We start from the raw sequence: 24,406 nt of genomic DNA, 5'->3' as shown, positions 1-24,406 counted from the left end.
ATTTTAAAAATATTGGTTATATTTATTTTATATTTGTCTATCTAGATTCGTAGCAGCTGGAGAATCACACAAAAATAAATGTTAGATTTTCAAATGATATATGTGTATTAAATCTCTAATGTAAAATACAGACAATGTTAATATGTTACGATTCTTGTTTTCATGAACCTTAAAACAGTCAGGCAAACTGAGGCAACAATCGGTGAGGCAACCTTCAAAGTTATTTATGGCAAGAAAATGAAATGAAACACAATTATATCCATAGAATTCATAAAAATATTAAGGCGTCATCCCATTCATCTCTTCTCTTGCATCCAGCAGGGGAATCAATATCCAGTGTTCTTAATGGTGATTTTTTGAGCTAAATCAATCTTATAGTCTTTGATACCTGAGGAGAAAAGCACAGTTATTAATATAAGACAGACTGAGATGATAAAAAAACAGTCCGTAAGATACCATGCAATAAATTTTTATAGACAAGTGCACTGTTACACCTATTTAGCGTAGAATTCTCTCACCCTGTGTCAGAGAAGTGCCGTCTGAGGAGATATGCCAGTATCTACGATCAGTCTGACGTGCTTGTTCTTCATTGACCACACTGAGGAACGCTCCCCACAGGCTGTCCTCTGTGTTAAAGCTGTGATACATGGGGCAAAAGGGTTGTTCTTAATCAAAATTAATTAAAAAAAGACAGTAGAATACAGTAAATAAAAGAAAACAAAGTAAATACAGTAGAAAAGCAAACAACAATTGTTGACAATATAGTGCAAATAAAGCATCCAGAGAAATCAAAACTCACGTAAAACCAGTTTGTTTGTCTTGGAGAAGGTTGAGGGCTTCAAAAAGCGAGGAGCCCCTGGGTACATGAATGGAAAACACAGACGATGCACCGCTTGATTTAATAACCTCCACCTGGAGTGACACTTGCCTGTGACTTAGGAGGACTTCGGCAGGGGAATCCGCATCAAGAGTCAGAGTGTCTAAAGCAGGGACATCATGGAGCACATGGAAAATCAAAAGGGAAAGTTAGAAACAAAAAAATACTAAAACTTAGTTTGCTGCTTACCATATACTATTTTTGCATATAATATATAACATTGAAAATAAAAACCTAGGACTGCAAATCCAATTCTGCTGACAATACTTAATTGAGCTTGCATGCAGGTTGTACAAACCATTCTCATTGCGGCATTCTTGGCTCTTCAGATGAAGGTAAGTACGTTGGTGTAGAGCTGGGAGGACTTGAGAGATGGCCATAGGGTTATGGTATGTTCCTTTCTTAAGATCTGCCCTTAAAGCCTCCATAGCAGATCCACATTCCTCCATCTGACTGCCCATAGCTATCAAGGCCTGTAAGACAGAGAACATTGAGAACCTGTCACTCAGAAAAGGCTTTTTTATTTAACCAAATATCTTTATTCTTACTTGCACTGCCAATCCTGTACTGAACTCATTTCCCATGTGACCATCAGCTCTCTTTGAGTCAAGAAGCCTCTGCTTAATGGTGGCAAGAGCCCTGTCTAGCTCTGCATTATCTTTAACAGCAATTCCCTCGTCTTTTAGACACTGCAGGGCCATGCCTGCCACTGCATGTGAGTCTGAAGGGTGAAGGAGGAAGTCATACTGGTTAGTGACCTCAGGACAAATGAACTTCCTTAAATTTAATGCAAATTAAAGACACAACTGTGCTGGACATTACACTTAAATGTTGTCTGGGTGTGCTTCAGAATCTTCAAAATCTGAAATATGGGATACTTTGATGGTACTTTGCAGCCTTTTTGAAGTATGAAGGCTTTAGTTTCCATTCATTGTAATTACTGGAAATGTTTTGTGTAACACTGAAGAAAGTAAGTCACATGGGTTTGGATTTACAGTGATCCATTTCTTTAAACCAAAAACGAAAACAAAGAGTTGATTTAAGCTCACCGACACATAAGGACTCTCCGTGTTTTAACTGTCTGTGTTCCACAGCATGGATGAGTTTTTGGCTGACATGTGTGCTGACTCTGACACCGCTCACACACAGAGCCAGAATGCCCAGAGAGTACTGGTAGTAGTTGGTCTTTGGACGGTGACCGACTGCAGAAAAGAATTTTAAAATGAAAAAAGTACAGTACAACAAAATGCATGCATGACATATAAACCTGTAGATACGGATATTAAATAACACTTTTATTCAGCAAGGATACAGTAAAATGAGTTTGACAAAAGATTCCTATTTCAAATCAATGCTGTTATTTTGAACTTTGTGTAAAAATGTACTAGTTAAAAAAAATATATATATTTATTAAGCACCGCAACTGTTTTCAACATTGATCATATCACTGTTTTGACTGTATTTCAGTCTTGTTGGTAAGCATAAGAGACATTAAAAAAATCTTCCGGACCCTATTACAAAACAAAAGTCCCCTTACATGCAATGTTCTGTTTTTCTTCCTCCATCTCTTTCTTGAGGTGAATGAGGAGAGACTCCTTCATCTCATTATGAGTGAGATGTACACTCTCCAGGTCATGACAGGAAGACTTTAAAGCCAAGATGTACAGAGCTAGATGGCCAACCACTAACTCATTATTTCTGAGAGATCTGCAAGAAGATATATAAGCTAGTATAATACAAGCAGAACCAAAATCAGTTGAAATAGAACAATATTCTAGAATAAATGACCACAGAACCAGAGCAGGTTGGATTTCTTTTCCACTACAGTGACAGTCGTTCCTGAAGTAATTTACAGCTGTTTTAAAGTTTAATGAGAAAGGTGTTAAATGTGTTCCATACTTCTCAATATCATCATGAAACTCTGCCTTTATGCGGTTGAGATGTTCACTCTCTTTAGCTAGATTATGGTGTGTAGAGAGCCGCAGGGCGATGTGCACACTGGGATTGGGTAGAGTCTCTTGCGTGTCCACTGACTGCAGCAGCTGTTTATTGAAGGAGAGGAGAAGAGCCTCATGATCTGAAGCTGAAAGATGATAGCAAGAAAACAGAGTATAAAATTAAATGCAGACTGTCATAAATGTTGCATCACTGTTCTCATTGACCACTGTTGATTTTTTTAAAGTGCCACTGTATAGTTGCTTTATTATGTTCACTGCTGTCTCAGCAATACAGGTCACAGTGACCTTTTTCAGCTACTCATTCAACCCATAAAACACACTTTGTCTCAGAATTGTCACAGTCACAAAAGAGAGGGCAAAGAACAGAGAGAAATTATTCTGAGCAGAACTTCTGCTGACAGGACAAACAGAAATGACTCAGTAAGAATATGCAGAATGTTATTAATATGGTAGAGTAATTTGACTACAGAATAGTGCATTACATGAATTGGTTACAACATAGTACATAATAGGTTATTATATACACATAAATAATTTATAGACTTTATAACTGTAGACAGGATAAAAAAAAATCCATACAAGATGATAAACAATAAAAATAAATAAAAACATTTTGGAAAAACATCTAAACCTGCAATAAAAATAAATAAATAAATGACACCAAAAGACTAATATTCTTTTGGACATATCGTATTTCTGTGACAATCTTTCATTTAAAATAACTGAATAATATCTATATATGGTAATGATTCAGTATCTTTTTATATACCAAATAAACTTTTATGTACATAATTTATACTATGGTACTGTTAACTTTTACAGTAATTTTAAAGTAAAGGTATTCCGCCTTACACTTGCCCTATTTCTACAGCAATGACGAGATTTCTGTCATTACCCCACCACATGACTAAATGAAGACTAAAAATCTAAATCACATAAATAAAAAATAAAAGGGGGAAAAATAGGAGGGAAAAGAAAAATTAATGGTGCACTGAATCTTACCACAAGGTTTTCCAACAGCCAGCGTTAGTAGCAGTGCACTCACAATGACAAGAGTAATCTGAAAATGACAATACAGACAAATGGTGAAATTTGTTATTAAAACAGAATATTATTATTTTTATTTATTTATTGCTAGCAGTTAACTAATTTCTAACTTCTAATGAGTTTTGAGCTTAAACATACTGTATCATACTAACGCAAATTTAGTCAATGTGCTTAGAAAGTGGTAGTGGTTCTTACCATTTTAAGACCAAGATAGGTATCCTGTTGAATCCAGTTAAAAATGAGCTAACTGTCTAATAACACGTTATGGCAGTAGAGGCGGAGTTAGTTACTCATCTACAGAGTTTGTAATTTTTCAACTTATTATCGACCTGTGCTCTAAATCTAAATCTGTTCTGAATTGTTTTCTTTTGAATTTATATATTTGTTTATTTTTTTGGTTTTGTTTAATGTTTCACAACAAGAACATTTCGCCTCTTTTATCCCAAACGTGAGTTTGTTTACGGTCATTTTAGCGCACTTCCGGTTAAAGAACTACAAAACCAACGAACTACAAATCCCGTGAAGCCCAGTTCACTTTCACTGTTCTAGAAAAGCGTCTTAAAATCTAGGCTCGTGCAACTTCTCATGCCAGTTGTCTTGAGACACTTTTCCACATTTCAAGCAAATTTGGCTTTCCGCTTTTGTGGGTGCGTTTGAAAGGTAAGTGTTTGTGTTTGTAATGGAAGAACAGATTGTGTTTTGTTGTGCATGTTGTGGTGGGGCGTATGACTGGAGGACGTTTCAAACTGCAGCCAGCGATCTATTTGAGTTATTCTTATCCAGAGAACCAAAATATTTCTAAATGGAGAATTATTAAATATAATTAAAATCAAACTAAAAAGAAAATCAGAGCGTTACAATGTAATGGCCTACTGTGGAGGAAAATATGAAATTACCAAGTTAGGAATGAATTAGCTACTAGTTATCTTATTACATCTAGAACTCCAACTCACACCTGTAAATGAAAGTTTTGTCCTACTTAAAACAATAGCCATTCATTATTTAGATATTTATCATTTATGTACAAATCTTTTTTGTAGGTAAATATTAAATCTTTGAGTTTGCCTTTGTATTAATTCTCAAGTAATGTTGTACTGAACGTCTCGAGCCATTGATTTATTCATTTGTCTGTTTTCCAGATTCTTCTACTGCTGCAGTCACGCAGTGCGAATAGTTGCTGTTTAGTCTGGTTGTTTTCAGCCCATCTTCGGCTGGAGGATGATGCAGAGCACCAGGTCTGGAAGCAGCGAGCTGGAGTTCATCACATTCCCCCCCCTCGCTCCTTTTAGTAACCCTGATTTTGCCACAATCCGAGACTTGAGTCATCTCACAGGGGGATATATGCCAAATACGTAAGTATAATGGTCTTGTGCTTTTACACAATGCTCATTTATGCTATAAAGTGAAGACTGCTCATCTTCGCTGTCTGTGCATTTTTCATCTTAAAAGCTGGGATAGAAGATGCATGAGGAAACAGAGGAGAAGGACAGATAAAGAGTGAGTAAACTATGTCCACTCATGAGATTTGCTCTATGCTGCAGTGGCTTTTTTATGACCCATTTCCTTTACAGAAGCTGCAGTCCTAAACGTCAAAAGCTGATGGGAGAGGAAGGAGCGCATGGGTATCCAAGTCCTAAAGTGAGCCAAATATGGTCTGTGGAGACTCTCGCCTCTTCACCTTCTGAGAACAGCCAGGTTCAACTGCACACTGAAACCAGGACAGAAGAAATGTGTCTGCCCTTTACATCCACTCCGTCTCCACTACCCAGAGTTTCCACAGAAGGCTCAAGCATGGAGGTAGAGGCCACTCAGAAGAGACTGCAGGAGATAGAAGACCGGTGAGACAGAAATGAAGTGTATCTCTGCTTTTGTTTGTATAGTCATTGTTCAGAAATGAGATGTCTGAAAGATTTTAAAAACTGTATTTTTTTATAGGCAGTCTTCCTGATGTATCATGTGTGTTTGGTACAGGATAACTTTGGAGGATGATAGTGATGAAGAAGAACTTGATGTGGAACCGGCTCAGCGCAGACCAGTACTGGTGATGTCCGACAGCTTAAGAGAGGGGCTACAGCGGGGGATTGGTGACATTCTACCCCAAACAGTAGCGCAGTCATTGTGCGTATCTTATTTTCATCTAGGCATCCTGAAATGTTTATTGAGCAAAAAATCATTATATTAGAATGATTTCTAATAGATCATGTGAAAATAAAAAAATGTAAACCACAGCTATATCAATACAAAATGTATTTTATAATAATATTTCACATGACTGTTTTAATGTATTTTTGATCATGCAAATGCAGCCTACTTTTTCAAAAACATGAACAACTTGAAAAATCTTCTCGACACCAAACTGAGCTCATTGTAAAAAAAATCTAGCTTAGCAAGGTCTTCTTCATTCACCTCTGCAGGAGCTGCTCCTGTATGGAATTGGTGTTGTGGCGCCCCCCAGAGGACCCTCTCACCCAGAGGCTGAAGCACTCTTTACAGAAACAGCAGCGCAAGCAGTTGGCAGTGAGCAGACAGACACCCACCCCAGTGCCACCTATCAGCAGCCCCCCACCCCAACCCCAGTTCACAGCACCCACTGAGCAGACTTTCAGCCAGCTGTTCAGCATTCCTGCGCTCCTCAACTCTGGAGAGGAAGACATGGAGTTATAGAAGGAAATCTTTACCAAAACCCTTAGCATCATGTGTGTGAAAAAAAGCTTTGAACTTTATCAGTGCAAACAAGGAATTACCATAAAGGGAGAAAATGAGCAATTCACAAATGCTCATATGAGATCTGTTTTAACCTGCTGCTTTTGTAGATGGGACCATATTTGCACTAGACTAAATATTCCTGTGGCTCAGTGGTAGAGCATTGCGTTAGCAGTGCAAAAGGTTGTGGGTTCAATTCCCAGGGAACACACATGACAAAAATGTATAGTCTGAATGCACTGCAAGTTGCTGTGCATAAAAGCGTCTGTCTTATGCATAAATGTAAAAGGGTAAGTGGTACATTGGTTGAATGTGCAGTTGCAATTTCACATCCACTCCGTTTGCTGTTGAAAGCTGTGAATATTCAAACACATTACTGGTTAACAATGCAAAATATTGTAGGTTTTTCTTTAGGCAGTTAGTAGTATTTCAGTGTCATGTGTTTTTTTTTTTTGTTTTTTTTTTTTTTTAGATTCCTTAGATTCTGGAAAGTGACGATTGATGGCTTTGATTAAATTAATGTGTACTTGATTTTTGAAGTGTCACCATGTGCTCTTGAATGGGACAGACAGAGACAGCATCATTAATCTTTATAAACGGTTTAACTATCTACACAACAGAAATATGATTGTTGTTGGAGATGCATGGGTATACAAATTAAAACCTATTGATTTCAGTTGTTCATATAACCTGGTTCTGTTTTTCAGCTGAAGAACTGGCTGCAATTATTAAACGACAGTAAAATAAGCTGCAAATCCATTTTGCCTGTGGTTTAAACATTGGCCTAGAATGATTGTTTAAACATTTTGTTTGACCTTTTTGCAATTTATACATTTTGCCAAATGTCAAAATATAACATTTTTTAAATATTGACTATATCCCACACTGACAGATTTGTTTTTAAATAAAATCAGTTTGGAATTATACTTCTCTGCTTGTTTTTCTTTATGCAGAAAAAAACATTCATTCAAAATCATGAATTGTCTGCTTTGAGTTATGTTGTCCAATTACAATAATAATTCGTAAAAAAAAAACACATAAGAAAACAATTAACAGTTAAATTACCATTTGTAAATACTGTTAGCTACACACTACATCTGTTCATTATTTCACAGTAAACTCAATCACAATTCTAAGATCAAGAATAATTAATTTTGTATCAAAGTTCACTGCTTCTGAGCTTCGCAGAGGTAGTATTAAAGGGATAGTTCACACAAAAATAAAAATTCTATCATTAATTACTCACCCTAATGTTCCAAACCCGTAAGACCTTACATGCATCGTGGTAACTCTCATGAACGTGCGGCAGAGCATGAAATGGAAGAGAATTGTTTTCCTTGTGCATAAAAAGTATTCTTGTAGCTTCCTAAAATTACGGTTGAACCACTGATGTCACATGGACTATTTGAAAAATTACCTTACTACCTTTCTGGGCAATGATCATGGTAGTACCCTTGCTTTCTATGAAGGGTCAGAAAGCTCTTGGATTTCATCAAAAATATCTTAGTTTGTGTTCTAAAGATGAACAAAGGTTTTATGAGTTTGGAACAACATGAGACGAGTAATTAATGACAATTTTCTGGGTGAATTATCCCTTTAATAATTATTTTCCTATAAAATCAACAATTTAAGAACAAATTCTAATGCTGAAAGTAAATGTTAACTGGAGATGGTCTTTGCTGGTAAGTGATCTTCTGTCCTATAGCTGACCTGGGCTGGAGCAATCTGCAAAAAGAAACAAATATATATAATAATAATAAACTTATACAAATATTTTGATTAACTGAAATAAAGTAAAACATAAATGTTAAAATATTAAACTCAAAATGTAAACTGAAAATAAAAGTCAATTCAAATAAATAAATATCTCTATCTATCTATCTATCTATCTATCTATCTATCTATCTATCTATCTATCTATCTATATATATATATATATATATATATATATATATATATATATATATAACTATATAAATCTATAACAACCATTAAAAATATTTATAAATAACTATAATATATAATTCATACTCGATCGGCATATTTTGTGAAGCGTGTGCCTGTAGCGTGCATGCAAAATAAAAAAGGATTATATAGCATCAATAAAATCACACACGCATTCAGTACACATGACACTTGACACACATAAGTTAATATGTTGCCCACACTTGTACTTGTCCTGTTGCTGATTGCAGAAGCCGGTTCTGAGCACACTGTGTCCAGATCAATGTCTACAGTGACTGAATCAAAACTCTGCATGGGGATTCCTATCAGAGACAAGGTTTTATTTGAGCATGTTTTCTGTCGCACTTCTTCAGTCTTGCTTCACTGATGTCTGTAGTTACTTTTAGAAAAATTAGGCAAACATGCATTAAAAACATTAAATTCCTTTTACACATCTACTGTATATCCTATAATACTGAACACTGACTACACATGAGTGAAGTATACTCTTAAAAGTAAAAAGGTCATATATTATTCTATGAAGAAGCTTTAACATCTATAGAACCTTTCCATTGAACAAAAGGTTCTTTATAGCGGTAAAAGGTTCTTGAGCTTAGTAAAATTTTCTTCACGCTACAAAAAAAAAAAACAAACAAAAAAACTGTTCACTGAAATGATCTTTGAGAAACACAGACTGGTTCTTCTATGGCATTGCTGAGAGAAAAAAAAACCTTTGGAATACAGAAATGCAAAACTCAGATTTCAGATTTTCAAATGGTTGTATCTCAGCTAAATATCGTCCTATCTTACCGAACATCAATGGAAAGCTTATTTATTCAGCTTCCAGATGATGTATAAATCTCAATTTTAAAAAATTGAGCCTAATGACTGGATTTGTGGTCCAGGGTCACAAATATGAATGGGAAAATCCAAATGCAGACCTTCTGCAGTGCTCTGCTGCCACTTGTCAAGGTTGGATGGTGTTTTATCATTGGTTGGAACAGTGCTCCCCAAGCCTGTGTCTTTACTAGAACTGACTCCGATCAAAATAGCCTGGAATATGTAGACGTGCAGGAAAACAACTGCATTTACAAATAATAAATTAATAAAATAACATAAGAATAAATACATAGGAAATTAAAAAATGTACTAAAAATTTGATATGATTATTATTGCAGAAAAAGGGTTCATGCTTACCCAAGAAAGGAAATTCATATCTCTTGGCATTTGCTCCATGCATCCGGCTTTGGCTGTGGATCTGTTGATGGAATACAAAATTGGGACAAAATTATACTCTGGCTATGACAAATATATTACACCATGCTTATCAATATTTCATCAGACTCTAAGTACTTGACCTGTAGATGACTCAGTTGTGTGTCTATTACGTCCAGTAGTCCATCACAGTGGTCATGGGACAATGCCAGTGGTATAAACCCATAAACATCAACCTCCTCATCCACATCTGAGAAGAAAAGCGGTATACAGCAGTTTGTACTACAGCAGAAACAGGATAAGCATGAAAGGGAAATCTCGATGGTTTCTGACCTACGGTGAGCAGCTCATCAACGTTTTCTCCAGATCTGTCATTTTCCATCATTGTTCTAAAATTAGAAAATTCATCTCTGCATGAGAATGAAATATAGAATTCAGCTCTTTGGAATCTAAAGCATATGAGTTTAAATTAATGTTGCCAGTTTTAAGGGGGGAGTTATTGGGTACATGGTTTCCTAGGAAACACAGCAGAAAGGGTCCCCAAAAAACACCAGGGACTCTTAAAGAATCTCATAAAGTATAATAAATGTTAGATTATATCATGATCTCTGTCAGATATTATTGGGAGTTTGCCTCTTAGTAATTTAACAATGAACTACAAGACTTCACAGATTTCATACGAGGATAATGCAAAGCTGCATGTCTCACATATCTGTATTTACTTATGTTAATTAATAGCTATGTACATTTACAGTTTTTAACAGTAAAATTACAAATACTTTTTCCCTCTTGCTGAGAAGAAAAACTAACGTCACACACATAGTGCAGCATGGTTTTATTCGTAGCTCTCACTGAATTAACAGTAATTAAATCAGTTTTTGCTTTCTAGCTTTCAGAACTCTCAAACACTGGCCGTGTTTTTACATTTTATTTTACACTTACGTCAACGTGTATCCACTCAAAGTTTTCTCTAGAAACGGGTTTGATCAGCAGAAATTGGTTGACATGTAAACATCCCTGGCCCTCGGCGTCATGGCAACCACACACACCCACTAACCGTCTTCAGGACTAGAAACCTGAAGAGATGTAGTTTTGTTTGTGCACAATGCAAAGCTTTTTAATCAAATCTATATGTGTTGCTAAGTTTCATAATTAAAAATAAACATTTATATAATTACCAGTGACGTACATCTGCTGTGTATCTTATTTAACACTAACAATTACACTACCAATGCTGGTGGATTTTTTAACCACACTCTGGCAACTCCATTCCTTTCGCAAATATCGCGATAGAGTTCCTGTGTTCGCGCTGACAGTGCAGTGAAACAAGTTTCCATGCTGATGATTAGCAATTTCATAACTGTGGGTGAATTTACAGTAGGTCGAATTTCGTTTATTTATATATATATATTAATATATTTGTTTAAACATTAAGACGAATAAGGTTAGTACATACTTTTTGAGATATATTGGTGTTTGGTAAATTAGAACTTTGAATTGTTATGCTAGCCAGCTAACGTAGCAGTGGATATTGTTGTCAGTAGCCAGTATCTTTTCAAAGACGCTGGATCTGTGAAAAGCTCAAATCCAAACATCAACGCAGCTTTATGCCCAACTAATATGATGTCTCTGTCTGTAATAAGTCTGAGAAGAGAAAGAGTATAATGTTACCTGACATTTTGACAATGTCTGCTCTTGAATAGTAAGTTAAGCAGTTTAAATGTACGTTAGTAAATATAATAACGTTAGCATCATCGTGAAATCGTCACTTTGTTGGATCAGTGTAACATTGGTTATAAAAGATAGTGGCTTTAACTCTCAATTCTCCAGGCTATTTTTATGTGAGAGTGAACTAGCAAATTCATAGTTTGAACCGACTCTGAACCTTCAGGTTTCCACAACCACTCTGTTAAATGTCATCCAGATGGTCTATGTGTTTATCAGGTGAAGTAGAAAATGGCCTCATATTTTGATGAGCATGACTGTGAGCCCACGAATCCAGAAGAACAGTACCGACAGAACGCCCTGCTGGAGCTCGCCAGGTAACGTAACTAACACGACAGCGCCATTTAGACCAACTTATGAATATTACTGTTGAAGGGCTTAATTATTTTATTTTCTGTTACACAACAACATAAGCATAATAGTAGTTAGTATTTGTATGATTTAGTATTAGTATATTTATAGTTTTTGTCAGCAATTTGGATGAGAATGTAATGATATTGCTAACTGTTTTTGAACAACTATGCTGTTATAGGTCTCTGATGCAGGGTCTTGACATAGACTCCGGTTCATTTGATTTGTCGGATTGGGACCAGCGGCTCCCGCCTCCTGCAGCCAAAGCTGTGGTTCAGAGTCTTCCTGTGGTCATCATCTCCCCCGAACAAGCAGGTTACGCACTTCACATTCGTAATCATCTACAAACACATTCATAGAGGACATTATTGCAACGGGATAATTGGTAATAATTTGGCACTGGCAGCGAGTTTGATTGAATTAGAAGGTCTTGAATCCTTGGTGTCCATGACTGTCATTCTTCTTTTTTCATTTGACAGATAAAGCACTGAAGTGTCCGGTGTGTTTGCTGGAGTTTGAAGAGCAAGAGACCGTGAGAGAGATGCCCTGTAAACATCTGTTCCACACGGGATGCATCATGCCTTGGCTCAGTAAGGTATGTTTAGAGGTTTTATTTTCTCTATGATCCTCCTGTAAGCAAAATAGGGTTACATTTGTGTTGTATTGTAAACCATGTTTATCAAACTCTCTCAATCAAATTCTGAAGAAAACCTTTCACAGTTTTCTCAAAAAAATATTGAGCAGCACAACAGTTTTCAACACTGATAACTATTCTGAATATCACTATATTGGAATGATTTCTGAAGGATCATGTGACACTGAAGACTGGAATAATTCAGCTTTGCCGTCACTAGACTAGATGCAATCTTGAAATATATTAAAACCGGAAACACTTACTTTAAATTATAATATAATTTCACAATAGTACTGTATTTTCGTTAAATAAATGCAGCCTTGGTGAGCATAAGAGACTTCTTTCAGAAACACGAAAGAGTCTTACTAGCCCCGAACTTGGCTATGTGGATAATATTTCACGTCTGGTATAATCATAAGTGTTTCTACATAACATTACAGACCAATTCATGCCCCTTGTGTCGACTTGAACTACCCACTGACAATCCAGACTATGAGGAGTTTAAAAAAGACAAGGTAAGACTTAAGATCTGTTTAATGTCATTCTTCTTCTTCTGTGACTCCTTAAGAATATGCCTGAGTATTTAGTGTGTTTGTTTGTGTTTACAGGAACGGAGAAGGCAAAGAGAACACCGACTAGAGGATCTACATGGAGCCATGTACACATGACCTCAGCACCTTCAAGATTTGAATATGGTTTCAACTTTCAGTTTGTTGGAAGTGAGTTTACTGCGCAGGGACCAGGCTTTGAAGTGATTGCGTTTGTGTGTACTTGAAAACAATGTTTTTAATATTATCACTTTTAAGACTGCTTTGATTGGCTATGCACTGAGAACTGTTTGTATGAAACATAGCCCTATAGACCTTTCTGATTTCATTAAACCTTTTAAATAAAGCAGTTGCTTTTTTGTTTTAGTGTGAAATTGTGTTTGTTCGCTCTATGATTTCATATTCATTCGTTTTATTCCCTGAAGAGATTTCTTGCCTTTTAAGTACTGAAAAAATATTGTGCTGATAAGCGATGCCATAGTTAATATAATAATTTCTAGGATGTACAGTGGCACACTTGTCACTTTAGGCGTGACTTTCCCAGTTAAGAAATGAAACCCTCCTTATGTAAAACGGTAGACCTCTACCTCATGAAAAATGTATGTGATTTTTAGGTGTGTAAATTATTACAATGATTCAACATGCTTGTACTGACTAATGATGGAGCAAAAACACTCTCTGAATTTGTAAAATGTTAAACTATCTTTTCCATATTTTTAAATAAAAAGTGAGCTTCGCTAACATAGTGTGTATTATTTCAAGTGTGTTGAATTTGTCTTTAAATGATCACAGACAGACGTACAGATACACTTGTTTATTTTCCATCAGACATTTTGGTAATTCAATATAAACCTTTGTCAAATAAAAACATTGAAATTATCCGTAGATCTTACTTATTTACAGAAGTAATGTATAAAAGAAAAATATTCTCTGCATTGTTTTTATTTCGATTTTGGAGTGTGAACCTCGCGTCATTGTTGGTCTTAATAGACGCACTGTGTTGATAAAAATACTTTGATTACATCATTTAAAGGCATCAGAAAAATAACTTCTATCCAGACAACTGCTGAAACATCAAACTTGTAACATCAAAAAAAAAAAAAAAAACATCATCAATGAAAATATCTGACAGTGTTTTCTTGTGACTTTGAAGTCTTTGACCAAACCTTATGTGTTCAAATTAAGTCAGTTCAAATTGTAACATAGATTATCAATAAACCATTCTTACTCAACCTTTTGCTCTTAGGTGACCTAAAAATGACTGATCTGCTATTCGGATCATATAAGATGCATTGACAAATATTGCATGTAATTTATACCAAATGTAACTGGAATATGGCAAAAATGTCAATTTAATGAGAAATGACATCAACATTGACTTTAGGTTCATATGCACATACTTTATAATACCCAAGATTTTATGCCCTTTTGTGTTTGTTTAATCTTGACCCGTTATGTTACTGTACCTCTATATGCAGTTTGGTTTGAGCTGAATGTATTTTGTAATGAGCAACTATTATTAAATTAAATGGATGGTTTCAGTTGTACAGTGCAGCCCTGTGAATATTTCCTTGCACGAGTGGAGTCAACAGAGATAGACATGTATTATGGCTAGAGACCACATCTAAATGTACAGTCTAATCACTGACATGAAATGTATCCGTCCCATTGAAGGACAGCAAACAGACAATACCTGGCACATTTCTGTGTAAAATATAAATGTTAAAGCACAATAAACCTGGAGTCACTTTAAAAGCATTGTGGACCCTTTGATTGACAAAAATACTACAGAAACATTAAGGCCACCATAACCACTCAACCCTCAGAAAGTTTAGAGATGGTTTCCTAGGTTCCAGCCTGGAGACCAATCAGTTTCATTCATATAATCATTTAAAAATTTGCTTATATTGCAGTACTGTCATTTTCTCAGTGGCTATATGTCCTGCTACACACACAAAAAAATCAATGAATCAAAGGCATTAAGTACATATTTTGAAATGCATCCTTTGGCAACAAAGTTAAACAAAAACTGATTTGCTGCTTATGTAAAAAAACAACAAAAAAAGTTATTTTAGTTATGTCACTATGTAACTAGACAAAATAATCGGCGAAGAAATGCAAGTAAAACTACAATGTAAAACAATTAATAGATGTGGCATTTTTCGAGTTGTTTTTATGGCCCGGCCTTGACAGAGGAAAAAAAAAATATATATATATAAAAAGGTACATTTACAGTCAATATGAATATACTTCTTCTACAACTAATCGACTGACCAGGAAGGCAAGGATAGAGCTGGTGTCACTTTACATAATTTCCTCCTGCTCGAAAATGAAAAACAAAACCCACCTCACCAGAGACTAAAAACAAGCATGAAACAGAACAGAAGCAAGCCAGCATTGCAAAAACATTTACCCACTGCATCGTTAAAAAGGCCACCAATACCAAAAAAAAATAAAAAGTAATTTTTTTCCAATTCCAAAATAAAAGGTGCTCAAAGGTTATAGTTTGATCCGTATCTTAGACATTCTTGTTACAAAAATGATAATACTCTGAGATCCCGATAGTCTGCAACTCCAAATAAAAGTGAAAATAACTTTATTCTTCAAAATTCATTCATTGTGTTATGTGCAAATCATCCATTTGCAACAATGTGTGTGGGCAAACAGTAACAAGCTCTGAAAGAGATACCCCTGAACCAGTTGTGCAAACGTAACAGTAAAAATGTACCCCATCGCCCAGTGCAACAATTCTAACCTCACAAACCATTTGATCGGTGCTAACAACAACCTTAAAGTGGAGCTAAAATTCCTGCTCCTTTAAACAAGTGCTCATTCTGTCCTTCTCACGTACAAACAACCCAACAGAAGCTTCTCGCAAGGCATTACAGGACTAGAAAAAAGACAAATTTATCAGACGAAACTTAAAATCTGAAATTATAGTATACAACAGTCACACCTGTAAACCTGATGAACCTGCCTCGACTCCAGACTGGACGGTTTCTCTAAATGACTTTGATCTCAGCCTAAGTGTGGTGTTAAACGCAGGATGCCCCATCGTGAGGCTTCCCACCTGGCAGTATGTGACCGTGTGTGCTGAGGTGTTTAAAGCATTGATATGTTCTCAGGAGTGCAGTTCAGATGGGTGGAGGTGCTGCTTCCTCCGGGAGATTTCAAACCCTTTGTGGTGGCACCTACCAGGGTGTCTGCTTGGACATCGTCTCCGATCATGATGCCGGATCCGTGCAAGAGGTTCAGCTGGAGGCCAGCCAACATGGTCTCGGTGGTGACGGTGCCGAACTCATAGGTGAAAGTCCCGTAGAACACGAGGATGACTATAGTGAAGACCCACTCACAGATGGCCGCTGCATGTTGTAAAACAAAGCTCTCATGGATGAAGAATATCCCACCTGAGAGGAACCATTAAGGATTCAAATGTCTTCAAAAATGAAAGCTTACAAGGCACAGTGGCCCACTATGGAATTAAAGAGACAGTTCACTCAAAAATGATCATTATTCAGCTTTCAAGTTGTTCCAAACCTGCATGAGATTCTTTCTAGTTTGAAGAATGTGGGTAAGCTGGTCTCCATTCTACAGTAAGGCTATTAAAGTCAATAGAGGCTTTCACACCAGAAAGAACAAGCCACCAATCCCAAGAACTTCATTTTTCCCTAGGGCAATTATCCTGGTTGAACCATTCTACAACATCAAGAACTGAAGAATGGATGTCAGAAAAATAGCTGGACTTGGGAGTCAGTTAATCTATTGGAAGTAAGTATGAAGCTTCTTTCCAGTCCATTTTTTTAATGCCCTCCATCTCGTTTACTCAGATGTACATCATTTATTATGTTTCATGTGTGCCCACTACTGAACCCTTGGAATTGACTGAATCGGAATGTCCTGAACCCTTGATCCCTTAGAATCCACTATGGAGTTGGTTTATTGCTTAATTTTTTTCCCTTGCATATTTGTTTGGTGCAGCATTCCGTCTGTATATAGATATGCTTGGGCTGTTATATATATTTATATATTATGGAGTTGTTTGGGGTGGGTATAAATTAAACGCAATCTGCGATGACGTCATAATCGTGTTGCATTGTAGTCTATAGAGTGGTGTGAATGAAGCACACTCGCTCCCTCAGTCAAAATTGAGCGGTGGAGGGTCTGTCTGTCCATATGAACTTCCCTCGTCCATTTCAGCAGCGGGGATTCCCCCAAGGGGAAGTGCTTAGGGAAGTTCACGAGTGCGTTTTTAAAAGAGAAGTGGATCACTGAGCAGAACACAGCTCTTTTAAAATAGCTGGTGTCTGCATTTGCCAGTAAGGCATGCATTCAGTTAATCAGTGTCCACTTATGCTACATTGTAGCTCCTCCTGGGTTAGTCTGAAGTAGAAGCTGATTTATTCCCACCAAAATTTCTAACATAATTCCCATGTCGCAGGGTGCAAACATGCCAAAAAACGTGTATTTCCACCAATAATTATAAGAACTATAAAATGTTTTTTTTCTGTGCAAAGGCTCCTAATTAGGACTTGGTTACCAAGGTTTGCAACAACTTAAGGGTGAGTTAATGATGACAGTTTTCATTTTTGGGTGAACTATCCCTTTAACTTACTTAAAGCCATGGATTATTTATATGGATACACTGGTTAATTAGCTGCTCTCATAGTTACATCACCCAGCAACCCTTTAGCTAGCCACCCCTTTTCCTCCAGTTGGGGAAAAAAATATTCATAAATCATTGATGAACACAGCAGCGATAAAGCAGGAAGGCCGGGAGACTCCAGCAGGGCTCATCCATCTCCTCAGCAACATTTACACCAAAGAAATTAGATTATACCTCCAGTATTACAGTATATGAGTCAGGGGCTTCATGATTGTGACCATAACCTCAGCAAGAAGAGAAACGGATAAAAACTCAGTGCTACACCTTACCTTGCACTGATTTTGTCATGCTTTTTTATATAAACAGCTGGTGCTAAATGGGATAGTTCACCAAAAATGGCAATTCTGTCATCATTTACTTATCCTCATGTCGTTAAATCCTGTAGAACTTATATTAAGAAAACAAAAGGTGTATTTTTAGATATCATTGTTCTTTTCCATGCAATGATGATGAATGAGTAGCTTGCATATATAACAGTATCATAAAACCAATCCCTAAAAACCATCCATATACTGTAAGTCTTTTGGAACCATACAATAGCTTGAATTTAAAATAGTAACAGATCTTGGCTTCAATATTGAGATGTACATCCAAGTACGATGGATTATCAGATTTTGTTCTTTCGTTTGGATATTTTCAATTAATCTGCGGATCCATTTAATAAAACGAAACTCTTAATTCGACTGATCTGGTTCTTGAGTTCAACTCAATGATTTAATGATTAGGTCACAGATGACAGAATAGATTTAAACGTATCATCAGTATCACTTCATGTTTGTATGTTCCTCAAACAAAGCTACTGTATGACTTTAAACATCGCATAAGTCATATAGATGCATTTGTGTTCTTTTTTAATCCTAAGCCCCTTTCACACTGCCATTCTGGCAAATATAGGGGTAAAGTGTTCCTGCAATTGTTCCCTGGTCACTAGATTTTGCACTTGCACACTGCCAGTGATGACCCGGGATATGTGCGTGCTTTCACACACAACTCTTGAAGATGCCGTAACGACACGTGACATCAGCGAGTGACGTGTAATGTACGATTCGACAACGCTAGGCACGTTATACTTTAACTGAAGCAAGCAAACGATCTCGGCGTCAGCGCGGAAAGTGAGGAACTAACTGATCTCTGCTTCATTACAGTTTGCACATATGTTTTCGTCGCGAACGTTGATCTTCCTTCAAAACAGCCTGTAAAAGAGTCGCGCTTCGACACGGAATTAGATCTGGCTTTTGTTCACAAAGCACTTGTCCCGGGTCGAACCCCCGCAATGTTACTAGGTCCCCAACCCGGGTTCAATTCGGTAATCAATCCCGGTACGCGGTTGCTTTCACACAGAAGGCGACCCGGCAATGTTCCGGAAATATTGCGGGTCCGACGTGCAGTGTGAAAGGGTCTTTAATGGAATAGTTTAACAAAAAGGAAAGTTCTGTCATCATTTACTCATTTTTATGTTGTTCCAAACTAATCTTTCTTTCTTCAATGGAATAGAAAAGAAGATACTGATACTCAAACAGTTTTGGCTTCCATTACATGGAGCACAAAAAAAAAGTTTTTGGTTAACTGTCCCTTTTAAATGCCTAAAGGGAGAATAGAGTAACCAGAACAATTCCTCAGAAGAAAGAATGTCATTCAGTTTGGAATGACATGAGGATAAAGAAGTTTTCATTTTGAGTGAACATTACCTTTCAATTTGACACATAAGTGGCATTTTTTAAATAAACAAGACAAATAAGCAATCCATATAAAGAAAAATCATATACACACACTACATTCATAATTTTCCAGTTATACTGGACAAGGAAGGATACTGAGAACCAGTGTGATGAGAGCACCAGTAGCCAGTGCCACCCGCACATGAGCCATCCAGTAGTCCAGAGCTGTGGCAGCCACCCGGTAGGTCAGCAAACACTGCAAACACACGAACAGAATGCCTGCTGGGAAGGCGACGCCCGCACCTACATAGTGAAGTGTTTTAGCGTGGTCCACCTAGTCGAAAAGCAGTAGAGTGCTATTCAAATAATAATAAATCAAAGCACTGAAAATACAAAACAACAACTTTGAAACATGATAATTCTTGACTTGTGACATCTAACCTAGAAAAAGTTGACTGAAAAACACTGCAAACTTTGTCTTCCTACAGCAAGAAAATTCCCTATTGCACACTCAGCATACGGATGGAGCTGCTATTAAAGTTAAGGGAGCAAAATGCCCTCTAAAAGAATGAGATGGTTGCATGAATGGATCAATACTAATCACTTTGAGAACATCAGCCTCTCTGAAACACTCTGATGCTGATCAACGCATCAGTCTTATGCACTGAATTTATGGCCGGTGAAAAGTCTAAGCCCTTAATATCTTCTCATGCAGCACAACAGATGCCCAAATGCTTGTGAATGATGTGAATGGGGAGTAGTGCAGTCTATTATGAGCTACTATGAGATGTGTTTATCAGATGATAATCATACATGGAACTGTGTTTAGGCCAAATTGTGTGACTGACCTGGAAGTTGCCCACCATGACCAGTCCCACAGCATTGGTGCATCCAGACACAAGTCCACTGGTGTTGAGCCAGCAGTGGTTCCTGTGCTCGATGATCTGAGCATAACGTAACAGACACACCAACACCACTACACATAAAAACAGAACAGGAACACTAAGCAAAGCAACCAGGAAATTTCACAAGAATGCAACTTGTGGTTACAAAGTTCCTTTTCGTTTAATTTCTGTTCATTTTTGTTTAAACGTGTATAACATTTGGACACTAAGGATTTCATTTCATTAGATAACAAAATACAAAATCAAGTAGCGTCTACAAAAAGCTGATGCTAGAACTTTTCTCATAATCCACTTTAGTTTGAAAGTATCCAAATACATAGAAAAAGTCTTAAAAAATAATTACATTTATCAAATATGACACTAATAACTTTCATCTAAGAATCCTATAAATTCAGCAGCAAATTTGTTTTCACTATTGATAATGAAAAAAAATGCTTCTTTAGCACCAAACCAACACAATCATCATGACTTCTGAAGGATCATGACAATTTTACAGCAACAGGAATAAATTAATTCTAAAATATATTAAACCGTTATTTTAAAATGTGATAATATTTCAAAACATTATTTTTAACTGTATATTTAATGAAAAATATGAAATTGATGTTTTTTTTCTTTCAGAAGTCCCAAACCTTTGAATGTCAATGTTGTAAACCTGAAGTTTGAAATGAAAATGCATTCACACATTTTTTAATCATTTCTTTAGTGTCCAAATACTTTGCCTACACAAATCTTATAGGTTTTATTTCCATTCATATGATTTATTATATTTAGGTTATAATGTGATGTATAAAAGTTTGTAATAACACCCCTGATTTCATGTCACGACAGAAATAGAAGCAGAGGACTGCCAACATTCAACAAGACAAGGAAAATAAACCCTAATCACACAATTCCAACATATCATAACACAACACATAATGAAGCGACACAGGAAAACATCCAATCGAGATGACGCAATACGTAATCTCATGCAGGTATCTGTTTTTGTGACACCTCTGCCATACTGTATGCTTCCATTCATGCATTTGTTCTCTGTTATTTGATACGTCACTGCCGGTGTAGAATATGCGGAATATGAGAACAAGCAGTCTTACCCATGAAAGCTCCCACATTACCAATGAGACTGAAAAGACAGCTCTCGGGAGGGAAAGATCCACATTTACTGAATCAAAGTGAAGACAAAGACACTGTCAGATCACACTGGAAATAAACACAGATAAGATATAAAGGGAAAGAGCTCCAAACAAAGTGCACATGACTACCTGATGAGGGGGATGTCTTGAATGGTGCAACATGTTTTTGGGAAGCCCAGTTTAGCTGTTTCCTCCGTGCATGTTACATTGTATGACCTTCATAGAAAACAGCATTATCAAATTACATACCCATGACCGAGGGGCCATTTACATGACAAAAAAAGGGAAACTTTTTATGCATTTTCCCTGTTCGTTTACACTGTTTGGGGACTGAAAACGCATATTTTTGAAAACATGTTTTTGAAAATGCCATATTTATCGTTTCCGTGTAAACACCCAAAATGGTAATCTTTGAAAATGGTGACTTCTCTTCAGGCACGGTTTACTAACAAGGTGGAAGCACCAACTACGGGTCTGGCATTCGTAATACAGAGTTTTTGCCCTTTTTTGCAGATATGTGTAAATGGGTATCGTTTGAAAACGTTGTCGTGTATGCCGGAAACGTATTAAAAATGCAAGGGAAAAACTTTTCCGTTTTTGACTACTGTCCATAGTTGACGTGTAAAGCATCCTGTGAGAAACAAGCCCAACTTACCAGTTTTCGACAGGACAAACATGGTGGTTCATTAAAGCCATAGCATATCTGAGGACACAGCAAAACAACACTGTATTGTACGTGCTGGCAATTTGATAAATTTGAATTTCTATATATGTGTGGGGGGGGGGGGCAAATTTCAACTTGTAAAAACTTTTTGATGGAACAAATTATAATTAATGCATTTTAAGATGGATTCAAATCATGGGTTGCAGCAAATTAAAACTCACACTATCCATATCCCGGTGATAGAGAAGGCAGCCAGGCTGACAGGCAGTATGATCCAGGCAGTCATTGGTCTGACAGTGAGGCCAGTCTGTCCCAAGCATGAGGGGGAGGAACACAGAGGGCTGGCAGGGTGAGACACGGGGAGGATGACGAGGGGGCACTGACATGCAAGGACACACAGGGAGGGGACATGAGAGGAGGAGAGGGATGCCACGCTGCACCTTCCTTCTGGCCGCCAAATCCAGGCCTATCAGTGTTTTCAGGAAACAAAAGGAGGTGAATAGTGAATTAGACAAACGATAATTAGACAAACCATTTTAGAAATGCTACAATTGGAAAAAAAAAAACACTTTAAAGTCATGGAACAAAATTTGCAATCCGTTTTACTTCCATAACGTGACATTTTGCAAAGCGAGAAGTATGAATAATGAACACTGATAAATCATACCAAAAATTAAGAGCATGAACGTGCATTAAAGTCACAAAGAGATGGAAGTAGCGACAGATCTTTTCTTTCATGTTGTGAGGAAGCTCCAAAGCACAACGTGTTACCAAAAAGTCAAAAATGAAGGGCAGCGTCTTATTTCGATCTGGTTGTTGATTGGATGAATTGCTTGTAGTCCAGCATATGTTACTAGAAAGAAGTCTGTAGTTTCACTTTTTTTTAATAATTCAAAATAATAAATAAATAAAAATGCATTAGAACAGAAAAAAGATACAGTATTTTTTTACTTTAAGAAAATAACGCTTTTGACATCAACTAGAGCAGCCAAACAAATGTTCATGTATTAATCGTCAGTCTCTGTGTTTTTAGTGCTGGATTCCATTTGCAATTTGCCCTTTTGACCCACTGATTAAGTATATAAAGCACTTCTAGTCCAAAGTCAATCCTGCAGTTTGAGTGTGTGTGCTGCGGTGAACTTTGTTGTAAAAACATAAGCTTTTCTGGAATTCTGAAACACATGACTGCCACATGATGATGTCTGAAAACCCAAGAAGCAATACTGATGAGTGGTTGACCACTAATGAGCTGTGGTACAATGACTACAATATGTCTAGACAGGCAGCACACTAGGTTTTCAAGCATATACGTAACGTTAGTCAAAAATACTGAACCTTATTTTAATATACAGTACACTACATATATCAGCACCCAAAAGGCTGCCACTGATGTTCACATCGACTAACGTTAAGTCAGTCAGACAGGTGATGAATGTGCTGCTGTGTTCATGTCACTCTTTTGCATAAGTTCAAACTAAAGTGTCATAACGTTACAGGTGGCCTTCGTCGATTTCACTGTATTTTTCTATAACCAAACAGAGTTTGCAAACCTTCTGGTTCGTTTCTAAATGTAACTTACAGGATGATTGTTTCAATTCTCAAGTAGCAGCAATTCCGTGTTCACTAGCAATAAAGCTAACATTGGTTGGGGTCTGAAACCTTATGAGCCGCCTTCCTAGACAGCATTTCGGAAAACAGTCAAACGCAGCTGAGATGTCCTAAAATGCTGTCTAGGTAGGCAGCTCACTCGGCTCAGAGACAGCCAAAGAATCCGCCAAAATCTTGAAACAACAGCTGCCGAAGAAAAAGCGAATTCCTTATTGCTTGTAAGCGAGTTCTAACGATGACACCAATATTTGTTAAGATTTTATGTTTAACAAGCAGACAAGACGTTTATATTTACATACCTTAAGCCCTGCTACTCCCTGCTTCCAACCTCACGCAACCTTGGTTGTGTCGCTTTAAGATAAGGCACTTACTGAAGCTGCTCCTCGCGCCTCACTGTAATTGTAGTTCTTCATGCATTTAAGAAGAATGCCTTGCAAGCTGTCGCAATATTTACTGGACTACTTCACCCACAATGCCAATGTACGGCGGCCGAGGTGTTCGACAGAAATCGTCAAGATTGGTAACACAGCGACGTTCAAAGGCAAACAGCGTAACTGCAAGAAAAAAATGACTTGAGATTTCATGTATACATGTGTGGTTATGTATCTAATATTTACTGGCCAGAACAATGATTTTCCCTGTTATAACCATGGTACAAAAAATATATAAAAGTAATAACATACCCGTTGCTGAGACAATAAGTTTTGTCATAGCTAGTAACATTTTATGATTAAAAAAATAATTATTTTGAGATTGGGCTTGCAACGTTT

General features: G+C 36.9%; 4 protein-coding genes across 7 annotated transcripts; 2 read left to right on the top strand and 2 right to left on the bottom strand.

Moving 5' to 3' along the window:
* Positions 1-199: 199 nt before the first annotated feature.
* LOC113049414 (transcobalamin-2-like) lies at positions 200-4,220 on the bottom strand. Its single transcript, XM_026211752.1, has 10 exons — positions 4,078-4,220; positions 3,838-3,895; positions 2,777-2,960; positions 2,415-2,584; positions 1,927-2,079; positions 1,426-1,598; positions 1,176-1,350; positions 800-980; positions 519-637; positions 200-388 (listed from the first exon to the last, which is right to left on the bottom strand). Exons 1-10 carry the CDS (start codon positions 4,078-4,080, stop codon positions 327-329), a joined length of 1,278 nt encoding a protein of 425 aa, XP_026067537.1. The 5' UTR covers positions 4,081-4,220; the 3' UTR covers positions 200-326.
* Positions 4,221-4,395: 175 nt separating this feature from the next.
* LOC113049416 (coiled-coil domain-containing protein 117-like) lies at positions 4,396-7,017 on the top strand. The gene is made up of 6 exons (XM_026211754.1): positions 4,396-4,542; positions 5,022-5,234; positions 5,332-5,379; positions 5,454-5,720; positions 5,854-6,000; positions 6,297-7,017. Exons 2-6 carry the CDS (start codon positions 5,101-5,103, stop codon positions 6,544-6,546), a joined length of 846 nt encoding a protein of 281 aa, XP_026067539.1. The 5' UTR covers positions 4,396-4,542; positions 5,022-5,100; the 3' UTR covers positions 6,547-7,017.
* A 4,017-nt stretch (positions 7,018-11,034) lies between these two features.
* Positions 11,035-13,743, top strand: rnf181 (ring finger protein 181). Of its 4 annotated transcripts, none has more exons than XM_026211757.1 (6): positions 11,035-11,121; positions 11,689-11,786; positions 12,002-12,135; positions 12,300-12,415; positions 12,895-12,969; positions 13,063-13,743. In XM_026211757.1, exons 2-6 carry the CDS (start codon positions 11,701-11,703, stop codon positions 13,120-13,122), a joined length of 471 nt encoding a protein of 156 aa, XP_026067542.1. In that variant the 5' UTR covers positions 11,035-11,121; positions 11,689-11,700; the 3' UTR covers positions 13,123-13,743. The 4 variants fall into 4 exon arrangements, with proteins under 4 accessions (XP_026067542.1, XP_026067543.1, XP_026067544.1 ...); XM_026211758.1 differs by having other exon boundaries at positions 11,045-11,106; positions 13,063-13,197; XM_026211759.1 differs by having other exon boundaries at positions 11,069-11,121; positions 11,669-11,786; positions 13,063-13,197.
* A 58-nt stretch (positions 13,744-13,801) lies between these two features.
* LOC113049415 (transmembrane protein 150A-like) lies at positions 13,802-24,333 on the bottom strand. The gene is made up of 8 exons (XM_026211753.1): positions 23,936-24,333; positions 22,250-22,494; positions 22,020-22,067; positions 21,494-21,580; positions 21,326-21,393; positions 20,172-20,299; positions 19,480-19,657; positions 13,802-16,409 (listed from the first exon to the last, which is right to left on the bottom strand). Exons 2-8 carry the CDS (start codon positions 22,312-22,314, stop codon positions 16,105-16,107), a joined length of 879 nt encoding a protein of 292 aa, XP_026067538.1. The 5' UTR covers positions 22,315-22,494; positions 23,936-24,333; the 3' UTR covers positions 13,802-16,104.
* Between the last annotated feature and the right edge of the window lie 73 nt (positions 24,334-24,406).

The sequence above is a fragment of the Carassius auratus genome, chromosome 30 (genome assembly GCF_003368295.1).
Source record: "Carassius auratus strain Wakin chromosome 30, ASM336829v1, whole genome shotgun sequence".
Classification (NCBI taxonomy): Eukaryota; Metazoa; Chordata; class Actinopteri; order Cypriniformes; family Cyprinidae; genus Carassius; species Carassius auratus.
The sequence above is the reverse complement of the archived record's forward strand: the minus strand, read 5'-3'. Positions and strand labels throughout refer to the sequence as shown.

Bases quoted from the DNA above. Each gene is read 5' to 3' on its own strand.
- LOC113049416 (XM_026211754.1), top strand. From the start codon at position 5,101: ATGATGCAGAGCACCAGGTCTGGAAGCAGCGAGCTGGAGTTCATCACA. The intron at 5,380-5,453 runs GTGAGTAAACTA...TTTCCTTTACAG, and splicing joins AGGAGAAGGACAGATAAAGA to AAGCTGCAGTCCTAAACGTC. The intron at 6,001-6,296 runs GTGCGTATCTTA...TCACCTCTGCAG, and splicing joins CAAACAGTAGCGCAGTCATT to GAGCTGCTCCTGTATGGAAT.
- rnf181 (XM_026211757.1), top strand. From the start codon at position 11,701: ATGGCCTCATATTTTGATGAGCATGACTGTGAGCCCACGAATCCAGAA. The intron at 11,787-12,001 runs GTAACGTAACTA...ATGCTGTTATAG, and splicing joins GCCCTGCTGGAGCTCGCCAG to GTCTCTGATGCAGGGTCTTG. The intron at 12,416-12,894 runs GTATGTTTAGAG...ATAACATTACAG, and splicing joins TCATGCCTTGGCTCAGTAAG to ACCAATTCATGCCCCTTGTG.
- LOC113049415 (XM_026211753.1), bottom strand. From the start codon at position 22,314: ATGACTGCCTGGATCATACTGCCTGTCAGCCTGGCTGCCTTCTCTATC. The intron at 22,068-22,249 runs GTGAGTTTTAAT...CTGTGTCCTCAG, and splicing joins ATCACCGGGATATGGATAGT to ATATGCTATGGCTTTAATGA. The intron at 16,410-19,479 runs GTATCCTTCCTT...GGTTCCTCTCAG, and splicing joins TCTCATCACACTGGTTCTCA to GTGGGATATTCTTCATCCAT.
- LOC113049414 (XM_026211752.1), bottom strand. The intron at 2,961-3,837 runs GTAAGATTCAGT...ATCATCTTTCAG, and splicing joins GGCTGTTGGAAAACCTTGTG to CTTCAGATCATGAGGCTCTT. The intron at 981-1,175 runs GTTTGTACAACC...TCCCTGCTTTAG, and splicing joins AGAATGCCGCAATGAGAATG to ACACTCTGACTCTTGATGCG.